Source organism: Globicephala melas, chromosome 15 (genome assembly GCF_963455315.2).
Source record: "Globicephala melas chromosome 15, mGloMel1.2, whole genome shotgun sequence".
Taxonomy (NCBI): domain Eukaryota; kingdom Metazoa; phylum Chordata; class Mammalia; order Artiodactyla; family Delphinidae; genus Globicephala; species Globicephala melas.
In genome coordinates this window covers 71,948,598-71,961,105 of record NC_083328.1, presented here as the reverse complement: position 1 = coordinate 71,961,105, position 12,508 = coordinate 71,948,598, and the positions used below count along the sequence as shown (strand labels likewise).

Genomic DNA, 12,508 nt, shown 5'->3' with positions numbered 1-12,508 from the left:
AAGAAGACAGTCTTCCTTGCACAAGAAGAAACTCTTGCTCACCCTTCCGGATGCAGTTCAAGTTCACATGTCATCTTGGCTGGGAAATGTTTCCTGACTTCAACCACAACACGCAGAATCACACACACAAACACACACGCGCGCGCGTGCGCCATTATTCTAGAAAAAGGGTCACACGCTGCACACTCTCCAAGTGTGACCCCACCCCTACCAGGCACAGAATCATCACCCTTGTAACTAAGCTGGACTCTCTGGGGTTGGAGCCCGGAGCCTGCATTTTAAGCAAGTTGCAAGGGCTCTCTCAGGCACCCGAAAATTTGAGGACCACTGAGAGGTCGTGGAGGATAGAAACATAGTCTAACTCATTTCTCTATCCCCAGTGCCCGGCACAGGGCCTGGCTCCATGTAAGGGCTCAATAAATGTTTGATGAATGAATAATAGGTTGGCCATTTCCTCAGCTATAAAATAGGAGTAATTACATTATACCTTCCTAATAGGAAGGATTGAATGTTAATATTTATGAAGTGCTTAGAACATTGCCTGGCGCATAGTAAGCCCTCTGTTGGTTACACACATACATGCGTGCATGCATACAATACGTACATTAATCTGCTCCTAAAGGTTAAAGAATCCAAGTTTATTAAAAACATTCCAACGAAAAAAGAAAGTGAGAAGAGAGGGCCCAGCCCACCTCCCCTTCTCCTTGTCCTTCAGAACAGACCCACCAGTTTGGATCCGACAGACTGGCTCATTCCCTGTCGCGATGGCCCCTGTGGGGACTCCCACTGCAGTGCTGAAGCCGGCTGGGGGGCCCTAGTCCTCGGGGCACTGCAGGAGGTCAAATGTCACGTAGCCCACGTAGTCCACCTGATTCACCTCATACTGGGAACTCACGCGCCAGTAGAAGCGATCCTGGCAGAAGTATGCTTTCTCTGCAAGGGAAAGGCAGGACCAAGAGGGGTGATTCCAACCTTCCCACATACATATACAGAAACAGGAGTCAGATCTTTACAGTCATCCCTCCTGCCCTTTCGAGATCCTTCCAAGGTTTTCATAGGACACCTGTGTCCCCCCCCGCCCCCCACGGAGATGCTGGAGGGCACAGACCTCCTTGTCCAAAGCACTGACACAGAGCCTGGCACACAGTCGATACTCAGAACAATTCACTCAACAAATCCCATTCATTCATCCAACAATATTTATCGTGCCAAGCACTGTTAGAGGCACTGGGGATACAGCAGAGGAAAAATGCAGGCAGGACCTCAGTTCTTTTGGTGCTTACACCCTAGTGGGGTAAGACTGACGATTAACAAGCAAATGCATAAATAAATGAGATTGGTTTTGACAATGGAGAAAGCGATGGAGGAAATATTAAAAGCGAGCGAGCAAGTGAACAGATAATGAGAGTCAGAGAAGGTCTCTCCAAAGAGGTGGCCTCAGTGCTGAGACCTAAAGGATGAGAGGGAGGCAGCCCAGTGACAATCTGGGGAGAAAACCTTCCAGACAGAGGGAACAACCGGCACAGAAGCCCTAAGCTGGGAATGACCTTGATGTGTTCAGAGAACAGCCAGAGGCTGGTGTGAGTGGAGCAGAGCAAAGGGAATGACAGGAGTAGTGGGAGGGGATGAGGAGGGGGGAGGGGGTCAGATCAGGTCATGTTAGTTTCTTTGACCTTGGAATGGGTCTAGAGTCACCCACAAAACCATTGCCCTCCACTCCTAGCCCCTCCCTACTCTCACAGAATATATTAAAGGTATTGGACAACCTCTACGGCTTGGACTAGGGTGTTTGCAGAGGAGCTTGTGAATATTTTGGCGGCTGAGTCAACAGAACTTGTCAGCTGATTGGAGGTGAGCAGTGAGAAAGAGAAAGCAAGTGTAACTCCAGCTACCACTCCCATTTTACAGATGGGGAAACTGAGGCTCTGTGAGTAGCAGTGACTTGCCCAAAGACACACAGCTATGAACTGTCTTATTTATCACTGTATCCCCAGTGGCAGTATCCCTACTTGTAGGGGAAAGGGCTTTCAGCTGGGGAGACAGGAAATCTGGGTCGTAGTTCTGGTTGTACTCCTGTGTCCCTGAATGATCTGGTAAGATCCCTGCCTCTATAGGGAACTCACCTGTGCTGGGGCATTTGCCTCAATCTCTACGGGCTTTTTCTTTCTCTCTCAGAATTTGACCAATCACTAAGGCAGGGGACCCTACCGTGGGAGGTGTCTCAGGGAGGGATCCTCCCCCGACCCTCGTCCTCATCCCTCACCTTGGTACTGAAAGATGTCATGCGTATTCATGGGCACCCCGGGGAACATCTGGTCCACTGGGGTGGCGCTCCGGGGATCCACCTTCTGTGTCTTCACGTCGAACCTGCAGGACGGCAGCGAGGAGACAGTTGCCGAGCCGGCGAGCAGTCGGATGGCGCCTGGGCTCCCCCTGCCGGCGGTCCCGGGACTCTCACCTCCAGAAGCTCTGCCGGCTGAACAGCAGCACCTTACCCCCGGCGCGCGGGAGGGCCCCGGTGACTTGGGCCACTTCCGGGCCCAGGCCCAGCTTGTCCAGACGCCTTGGGCCTAGCACCGACGAGCCTGTGTACACCCACACTTGGCGCCCTGCAGGAGAGAAGGGTCACATCGGTCTGGGGGCGGGGCACATACTCTCCTTGAATATCAAGAGGGAGAACGCAGCGAGGCCTTTCCGCGCCCGGTGTGCCCGCGGTCTGTGTGCCCGAGGAGCAGAGTCTCTCGGTACGATTGTGCAAGGGTGCGGTGAGGAGCGCTGAAATTCAGCCCCTGCTAAATTTGCTAAATTGCATCCGCCAGAAGGGGGCGTCTTTTTCTAATGCACACAAGACGTTTTATGTATTGTCCTCGGTCTCTTGGTCCTTCTAGGTTGGTGTGTGTGTGTGGATTTTTTTTGGTGTGGGGGGGCGGATAGGGAAGGAAGAAAGGAGGAAACTAACCAGAGAAGAAGAAAATCTTCTTCGTGAGCGGATCCTCAAAAGCGGAGTCCAGCTTGAGGGGCAGCGCAGGCCACGTGTTCTTGATAAAAAAGGGACCCTGCAACGGGCGTCCCCCGCTCTCAGAGAGTCGCCAGTACCTCCTGGACGAGAAAAGGGAATGGCTGGCACTGAACCTTGAACACAAGGTCAGTGGGCGGGGAGACACAGGCAGGTCCCGCCTCCAAGCCCCTTCCCGAAACCTCACAGCCCCTGCCCCTCACCCATCCTTGAAGAGATGCAGGCGTTTCCCGATCTCCGCGATGGCGTCGAAGATGTTCACGTTGCAGACATCGTCCGCTGGATCCAGGGACCTTGTAGGGATCGCAGAAGGGCCAGCAGTGGGAGGACCCGTGGGGCCAGCTGAAGGGGGGCCTGTGGGGCCAGCAGTGGGGCGTTCTGAGGGGGGGGCAGTGGGAGGCCCCGTGGCGCAGACGGTGGGAGGGGCGGTGGGCTGCGGTTCAGCTGTGGCAGTGGTTGGAGGCCGTGGTTCAGGTTCGGGGCGAGGACCTAAAAAGAGACACCGCATAAGACAGCCCCTGTTCCTACGGAGCGCTGTGCCCATGGACTGTCTGCTCCCCCAAAGCCTACCAGCCAGGCCCCTGGCGCTCACTCTCCCCAGTCTGGATGCTGGAGCCTGCCTTCCCCCAACCCTGGGCAGGCCGTTTCCTTTCACATACTCACCCCCATCCCCAGGCTGCTAGGAGAGAAGTGTTTTTTGAGCTCTCAACCTGAGTGCCAAACTTAGTGCTAGGAGCTTTATAAACTCACATTTGGCGCTTCCCTGGGGGCGCAGTGGTAAGAATTCGCCTGCCAGTGCAGGGGACACGGGTTCGAGCCCTGGCCGGGGAAGATCCCACATGCTGCGGAGCAACTAAGCCCGTGTGACACAACTACTGAGCCCGCTTGCTACAACTACTGAGCCCGCGTGCTACAACTACTGAAGCCCGCGCACCTAGAGCCGGTGCTCCACCACAAGAGAAGCCACCACAGTGAGAAGCCCGCGCACGGCAACAAAGACCCAACGCAGTCAACAATAAATAAATTTATATTAAAAAATTCACGTTAGCTTGTTTGATCTTCAGAAAAATAAAAGAAAACCTATGAAGTAGATTCTTTAATATCCCCATTTTTTAATGAGGAAATATACTAATGATAATAAGTGGTGATAATAATAAAAATGTCAAACACTTATGTGGTGCTTACTATATGCCAGACATTATTCTAGCTCACTTAAGCCTCCCAACAGCCCCATGAGGCAGGTGTTAGCCCCACTTTACAGATGAGGAAGTTGAGGGGTGAAGTAACATATCCAAAGTCATCTAGCCAGGAAGCGGCTGGACTGGCTTTTGAACCTATGTCTGTCTCACTCTAGAGTCTGGGCTCTTTATCACCATCTCCAAGCACTGACCTGGCAACAATTGTACCCATTGGCCAGGGTCTCCAGAAGATAGATGTTGGGGTCCTAACTTTCCCCTCCTCTGCATTCTCGGGGTACTCGCGGCTGGCAGAGCCCAGCCTTTCCCTCTCCTCCCTCCATCCCTGCCCCATACCCTCACCATACAGATGCTGGATGCCCTGCACATCGTCCTTATGCAGGGGGTGCTTCTCAGTGAAGCTGTACATGGGGTACATGAGCGCCTCTGGCACGGACGAGTGATCTAAGCCCAGCGCGTGGCCAAACTCGTGCGCCGCCACAAGGAACAGGCTGTATCCTGGACGAAAGAGGGAGCCTGAGACGTGAGCCCTGAGCCGAGCTCCCAGCCCCAGCCATCCCTCCCGGACACCACTGCCCTGGCTGAGGTCCCAGCCTGGGAATCTCAGAACCATGCCCACCTTGATCCGGGCAGTAGCCCCACTTCTTGTCTCTGTCGAAGTTGGAGGTGGTGGCGCACCAGAGTTGCCCATCACGGCGGCCCTCTCTGGTGCAGGTCGAGTACTCCTTGCCCAGGAAGATGAAGGGGAAGACGCACAGCTCCCCCGCCGAGTTGCCCCCGGTCACCGTCGCGTCAGCTGGAGAGACCCAGGGCCTCCGGTGAGCCAAATGGGTGGGTCCAATAAAGACCCAGGGGCGGGCCAATCATGAAGCGAGAGACACTTGGAGGCCTATTTTAAAAGCTTGGGCGAGGTAGGGGTCTTCCCTGGTGGCACAGTGGTTAAGAATCCGCCTGCCAATGCAGGGGACACGGGTTCGAGCCCCGGTGTGGGAAGATCCCACATGCCGCGGAGCAACTAAGCCCGTGCGCCACAACTACGGAGGCTGCGCTCTAGAGCCGCGAGCCACAACTACTGAGCCGCGTGCTGCAACTACTGAAGCCCCCGGCACTTACAGCCGGTGCTCCGCAACAAGAGAAGCCACCGCAATGAGAAGCCCGCGCACCACAAGGAAGAGTAGCCACCGCTCGCCGCAAATAGAGAAAAGCCTGCGCACAGCAACAAAGACCCAACGTAGCCAAAAATAAAATAATTAAAAAAAAAAAAAAACTTAGGGGGCGTGGTGCCGCACACAGCCGAGACCAGGCTAGACTGGTGGGCGGGGCCTGAGGATCAGAGGCCCAGGGAGAGGCTGCAAGCAGGGCTAAAAGGCGAGGCCTCCGCGAATGCGGCGGCAGCAATAGGAAGGCAGGGGGAGGAGCCGTGGTGATGGCGGCCAGAGTCACGGCTGTACTGAGGACCGACGAGGAGTAGGACAAACTGATGGGTGGAAGAGCCACGCTCGGGGACCAACGCGGAATTAGGGAGCGAGGCTGAATCAGGTAGGTGGGGCAGAGGTACCTCGGGTCGGGCAGAAGCCATAGAGCTTGTCCTGGTCATAGCTGGCGGTGGTGGCGCACCAGCGGTAGCCGTCCGAGCGACCGTCGGTGGTACAGGCGGAGTAGGAGCGGCCCTCGAAGGTGAACGGGAAAACGCAGGGCTTGCCGTCCGCATTGCCGTCCTGGGTGTAGAGTCCTGGGAGGCCCACGCGATTACCCGAAGGCGCCACGAGTTTATTGACCCACAAGCCACCTGTGTCCTCCACCCCTCCTCGCCTCGTTTCACAACGGGGGAACGGACCCAGAGAACAGGACAGTGATTTGCAGCCCACACAGCACTAGCGGCAAGGCTGGGATAAAACCCCAGTGTTCTGGACCCTCGAGGAGGGTGGGTACTCACTCTCGCTGGGGCAGAAGCCGAACTGGCGGTCGGTGTCGTAGTCGGCCGTGGTGCTGCACCAGAGCATGTCGTCGGAGCGGCCGTCCGTGGTGCAGGCAGAGTACGAGCGGCCCTCGAAGGTGAAGGGGAAGTGGCAGGTGGTGCCCTTTGCGTTTCCGAAGTAGGTCGGAACCACTGCAGGAAAGGGAGACGGGGTCAGGGCGGCTGGTGATGCGCGTGAGAGGAGAAGGGAATGGGGACCGGGGCGGTTCGGGAATCTCACCGACGCCTTTGCCCAGAGACCACAACTCTTCATCGTCGAAGTGGGCGTCTCCCTGAATGCCTGGGCCAGGAGGAAAGGCGTGTGCCAGGAGCCCGTTCTTTCCATCGAAGGGATAGCCATCTCCGTGCTCTGAAGAAGCAGGTGGCGAAGAGAGTTAGCCGCGTATGGTTGCGCAGGTTGTGCACTGCCCAAGGGCGCTGGACTGAGTGCGGGCTGAAATCCAGCCTAGGAGCTGCTGTCCAAGATTTGCGTCCCCGCGCTATGAGGTGTCGGTCAGCAGGGGGCGCAGCCAGCAGCGGCAGCCAGGGCTGCGGGCACAGGCAAGAGAAATCCGGGTCCAGGGCCCCCTCTACTCTCTCCGAGGTCCTCCCTCCTCTGTCCCCTCTCCGATTCTCCTGGCTTTCCCCTTCTCGCGTTCTCACCCCTAACACCAAACTGGATGACTATGTCGGCTTCACGGCCGTACACGCGAGTGAAGGTGAGCGGCGTCACCGCGCTCCAGAGCGCGAAGGCGCGGGCAAAGGCGTCGTCGGTCACGTCGCGCGGCAAGTCTTCCGAGTAGTTTTGGATCCTGCAGGGAAAGGCAGGAGGCTAGAGGTCGGAAGTGAGAGGCGGGATCCGGAGCAGCGGCGACACCCCGTGTCTCAGCAACTTCAGATACACAGCGCTGTGTGCGCTCCACGCTTTCAGCTATAAAGCACTTTCAGACGCATTTTTCTCTTTGGACTCTCACAACGGCCCTGACAGGAGGACTCAGACTGCGAGGTCGTTTGCCATGGGGGAACAAAGGCTCAGAGGTGGAGCCGCTTGCCCTGGGCTCACTAAATCCCTGGTTTAGTGAAACCCAGGGATGGGCCTAAGACGGGACGTGTTCACCACCGGGCGGCCTCTCCCCACTACGCCCCGCTCGCCCCCGGGGTGCCCAGCCTCGCACCAGTAGGTGATGTTGTGATGGTGCCACTTGAGGTCGCCCTGAAAGGTCTGGAATCTGCCCAGGTCTGGGACGCCGCAGCGTGGGGCACGCATGGCATTCAGGGTGGTGCTGTCCAGCTCGCCCGTCTCCGGCAGGGCCAGGCGCCGCTGGAGACGCTGCAGAGGCTGACGCAGGGACTGATCATCCTTGCTTATCTCTGCCACATTAGTGTAGCCATAGCGGTACAGATATTCCTGTGGAAGGAGGGGCAGAGACATCCCAGAGCCCTGACTTCCTTTCTCTGATCTGCTGGGTGAGGACTCCATCCCTCCAGGCTCTCAGGGACTAGCAACAAGGCGTTGTATCCAGGACTGGGTACCCTGCATCCCAGTGCCTGTGCCCACCCAAGAATCTCCCCTCCCTGTAGACATCCTCAGCTCCTTTCCACCCCCGGATGCCCCTGGCCCATGCCTACCTCAGGGCCTCCTAGGGTTTACCCCTGTTCATCCCCAGCCCATCCCCACTCCAGAGCCCTCCAATGTCCCTTCACCACTTCCCATTGCCCATGTAAGAAACCCTCATTAACCCCTTCCTGGCAACCACTGTCCAGAGCATCCCAGTGCCCGAGCCTGGACACCTCTGTTCTCCAGAGGTGCCCATCACCCCCCAACATGCCCCTAAGTATCTCCTCTGAGAGCCCATGTCCTTCCTGGGATTCCTAGCCAGCCCTTCCCAACTCTAGGCTGGAGTGTGTGCCTACCTCTGCCAGCTGCCTGTCGGTGAGACTGCTTCGTAGTTCTCCCGGGAAGACCACAAAGGTGGGCTGGTGTGGTCTGGGGGCAGCAGAGCAGCAGCCCAGCACCAGGAGCGCCAGGACCAAGGGCTGCCAGGGGTTCATGGTGAGGGTAGCAGTGTCTGGCTGCAGCTGCCCTTGTGGGGACTTTAAAGAGGCGCTGTCAAATGAATCAGTGACCCCGCCCCTCTCGGACAGGCCAGGGCAACAGCTGACTCAGGGAATGGGGTGTGTGTGTGGGGGGCGGGGGTTGGGCAGTCCCAACATGAGAAGGCAAAGAAAGGGCTTACACCACCTCCCCCTCTCCCTCCTTCCCACAGTCCCCATTGCCGAGTCAGGCAGGACCCCAGACCCACAGGAAACCACAGGCCCATAGGGGAAGGATTGGGTTTTGCAAACTGCAGAGCTTGTGAGAACTGTATGAGAGCGAGGGAGGGAGGCACGGCTCGAGCACTCCCTGAGCCCTCCATCTGAAGGCCCCAAGTGGTCAGCCTAAGAGAAAAGCATGGAACATTCCCTGAGGCTTCTTTCTGAACCTAACGATCCCCCTTCCTGGTCAGACCCCCTCGTGGGCCCCTCCCTACACTCCCAGGCTCTGTCCTCTTCTCCTTCCTGGAAGCCTTCCTTCATTCAGCTTCCTCCTCTGCTCCATCTGAGAGCAGAAGGCATGGGCTCTGATGACAGGAATCGGGGGATTCCACGGGGACAACCCCCCGTCTTCAACAGGCTGGATAGTTCAGGATAGTAAATGGGGGAGTTTGCGGCATCTGGAAGCCAGCAGACATGGCTTCGTTCCTTCAGTGCCTTGGGCAAATGTCTTCACCACAGTGAGTTTGTTTCCTCAGCTGTAAAAAAACCCCTTCTGACCTTTACCCCTTTCCCGTGGCCGGCTGGGTCCAGCCATCCAGGGCCAGCAGCCCCCTAAGTGGTCTGCTATGTCCCAGGCCCTGGGATATTTACTGTAGCTAAAGGCGATGAGGTTGGTGTGGGAGAGGAGGGTCTGGAGAGGTGGGGCTGTGGTGGACCAGGGCGCGTCCTATGGCAGGGGTCCTATAATTACGTGCAAATATCTGGACAGCCAGCTGCTATCTGCACTCTCTGTCCACTGGGTGTGCGTTGATTTAGACTTGCCCACTTGGGGAAACTGTGTGAAATCGTCTTCCAGTTTGTGTGGAAGAAAAGAAAAACCCGTCTCCCCCCACTCCCCACTGGTGTCAATTGAATAAATGTACGTGAACTCCAAAAAGTAAATAAATAAACAATAAAAATAAATTTAAAAGGGCCCTTTGTCCCTAAATTGATGTGAGGATAAAATGAGATCAAACACATAAAATACTTAGGACAGTGTAGGTTGCAAGTATTCAAGAGATGGCTGTGATCGCTTTTAATTATCTGAGCCAAGACCATGATTCTGACCTGGAATCAGGAGACGGGGTCTTGGACTCTAATCTGCTGTGTGAACTAGAGTAAATGCCTTCCCCTCTCTGGGCTTTGGACTCTTCAGCTGCAAAATCACAGGAGGGGGGTGCGGATGATCTCCAGGAGCCCTTTCACTTCTCCAGAACTGCTCAACCCAGCACAAGCTCCAGCCCCAATTATCACCCCTTATGCCAATAACAAGCATCTTCCTTCCCTCCCTTCTTTCCAACCAGCCAGTGTGAGGCAGGATCTATATTTGCCTTCTTCAAAGCATTATTTGGGAAGGACTACAGCAACAATTTGACAAGCTGTATTTAAAGGGCTTACTATGTGCCAGGCATTTTATATGCCTATCTAATAAATCAGTCTATGAGATGGAGGCAGTTAACTTCCTTTATGGGAAAATTGAAGCCCTAGAGTTCATGAATTAACGAGCATCTGTCTTGGAGTCGCATAGTTCTGGTTTTCAGTCCCAGCTCTGCCATCTCCTGGCTGTGTGACCCTGGGCAAGTCAGTTCACCTCTGAACCATAATAATAATGCATTCTTTGAGATTTACTGTGTTAAGTACCATGTTAAGTTCCCTATAAGCATCTCATTTCATCCCCACCACTCTGTGAGGTAGGTTTAAGTACCCCTCCCATTTTTAGAAGAGGAAACGGAGATTCAGAGTGGTTAAGGAGCTTGGCTATGATCACACAGTGAGTTAATACAACAGAATCAGGACTCAAGCCTAGGGCTATCTGCTTCTGAAGCTTTTCACCTTTAGTACCGTTTACAGGAAATGAGATGACTGGGGGCGGGGGTGAGACTTAAAACTGGGACCCTTCTCCACTAATCCTCTGCCCCAACTTCAGATCAGAGAGGAGGCTCAGGTCTTTGGGGAATCAGAGGTTAGGACAGGGGACTTGGGAACTGTATTCCAGACTTGAGAGTATGGGATCATAGAGCAATATGATTTTAGAGATGGAAACAAAGAGACCCTCCAATCGAGGGGATCTTCATCTGGTAGCAGACATGGGCTCTAGGAGAATCCATGAACCACCCCCAATTTGCCATCAATTGTACAAAATGCCATATCTATGTACATATGTCACATTTCTCAAATTTAACGGTATTGATGTTTGGGGCCAGATAGTTCTTTTTTTTGCTATCCTGTCATTGTGGGATGTTGGGTAGAATCCCCAGCCTCTACCCCACGCCGGTAGCACCTCCCCCTGCCAGTTATGACAACCAAAAATGTTGCCAAACATTACCAAATGTCCCCTGGGTGGGTGGAAGGGTCACTATCACCCACAGCTGAGAACCACTGATATATGTTGATTTTTCTATGTAAAGGGTCCAAAACTTTTATCATATACTCAAGCCATTGATAATGATCCTCAAATCCTTAAAGACCATTTACTCAAGAAATATTTGTTGAGTTTTTATGGGCCAGGCATTGTGCTACGAATTGGGAATATAGTAGTGGCCAAAATGGGCTTTGTCCCCAAGCTCATGGAGCTGAAAGTCCAGTAGGGGAGAAATTGAATAAGTAATTAGTAATGGAGAGACAAACATCACAAGGAGGAGGTGAACTTATCTACTCCAATTACCACCACCATGCAGATGAGGAAACTGAGGCCCAGAGTGGAGAATTTACCTCTCTTAGGTCACAGAGCAAGCCAGAGACAGAGTGAGGGGGGCAGAAAGGAGTGGTAGCTAAGAGCCTGTGCTCTGGAAATCAGCTGAGAAGTTCAAGTCTCCAACCTGGCACCGACTTACTGTGTGATCTGAGTCATTGACATAACCTGTCAGTGCCCCAGTTTTCCCATCTGTAAAATGGGGCCATAATAGTCTTTGCCTCATGGGGCTGTGAGAATCAAATGAGTTCACAGATATAGAGTGCCTGGCGCATGGTAATGAGTGCTTGCTGGGGTTGGAGTCCAAACCCTAATTGTGATTGCCTCTGGGCCAGCTGGCTGTTTTTACCAACTGGGGAGCAGGGAGAGGGCATCCCGCCAGGAACCCCAGAGCTTGATTCCTGGAATCAATCCAACCCTCCTTTCCTCACCACCTCCCAACTTCCTCCTTTACCTCTGGGCTCCCCAACCCCCCATGAAGGGGAACTTGGGGGAGCTTGGCTTTCAACACAGCAATGGCAGGAAGTGGTTCTGTCACCACATCCCTTCCCCACTTCCCCCAGCCCCTCCTTCCAACACCACAAGAGAGTTTAGCCAAGGCACTGGGAGAGCAGGGTATACCCCCAGGTGCGCACCCCCTCACCCTGTCTAGAGTCAGAACTTGGACTCTAAGCCCCTCATCCACGTGGAGGCCCCATCAGGATGGGGAGGGGGCTGATCCTGGAGCCCTGAGTCACCAGCTGGATGACACAGCTCTGCAGGCTGCTATTAGTAACTCCAGGCCCCCAGACAGAGGTCAGCCTCACGGGATGAGGATTCTCTCCCCCTCTCTAGACTGGGGGAAGTCCAACCTGTTTCTCCCAAACTTGCCCAAGAGGGGAGGTGCAGCCAGGCCTGAGAGGCCCCGGCAGGATGTGAGGAAGACACTGGTGTCTGGGACAAAGCAGGATGGCAGCGTGTGCGTTGCAAGACACTGCCCGAGGGGAAAGTATCATCAAGCTCCCTCCCCCACAAACACACCTACCATCCTAGCCCCAGGGTGCCGGCAATTCCCATGCTGACTCGCAGAGGCCCTAATAATAATAATACCATCATGCCTGCCACTATCTGTGTTGAGCTCCTTCTATAGGGAGTCATAGAATTATAGACTTTGGAATCAGACCTCCTGGGTTCAAGTTCCAGCTCCTACTCCTTCTGGCTGTGTGACCTTAAGCAAGTTACTTTGCCTCTCTCTGCCTCCGTTTCCTCATCTGTAAAATGGGAAAGAGAACAGTCCTTACTTCGTAGTGCTGTGGAGGGATTCAATGAGATTAGACGCTGCAAGTTTTTAGCACACAGTAGGTACGGGGGTG

General features: G+C 54.6%; 1 protein-coding gene across 1 annotated transcript; it reads right to left on the bottom strand.

The window, feature by feature from the left end:
* Positions 1-701: 701 nt before the first annotated feature.
* MMP9 (matrix metallopeptidase 9) lies at positions 702-8,221 on the bottom strand. Its single transcript, XM_030848729.3, has 13 exons — positions 8,084-8,221; positions 7,345-7,577; positions 6,833-6,981; positions 6,411-6,539; positions 6,149-6,322; positions 5,771-5,944; positions 4,832-5,008; positions 4,555-4,710; positions 3,220-3,505; positions 2,960-3,099; positions 2,459-2,609; positions 2,264-2,367; positions 702-933 (listed from the first exon to the last, which is right to left on the bottom strand). The coding sequence occupies exons 1-13, from the start codon at positions 8,219-8,221 to the stop codon at positions 815-817; spliced, it is 2,130 nt and encodes a 709-aa protein (XP_030704589.2). The 3' UTR covers positions 702-814.
* Positions 8,222-12,508: the final 4,287 nt, after the last annotated feature.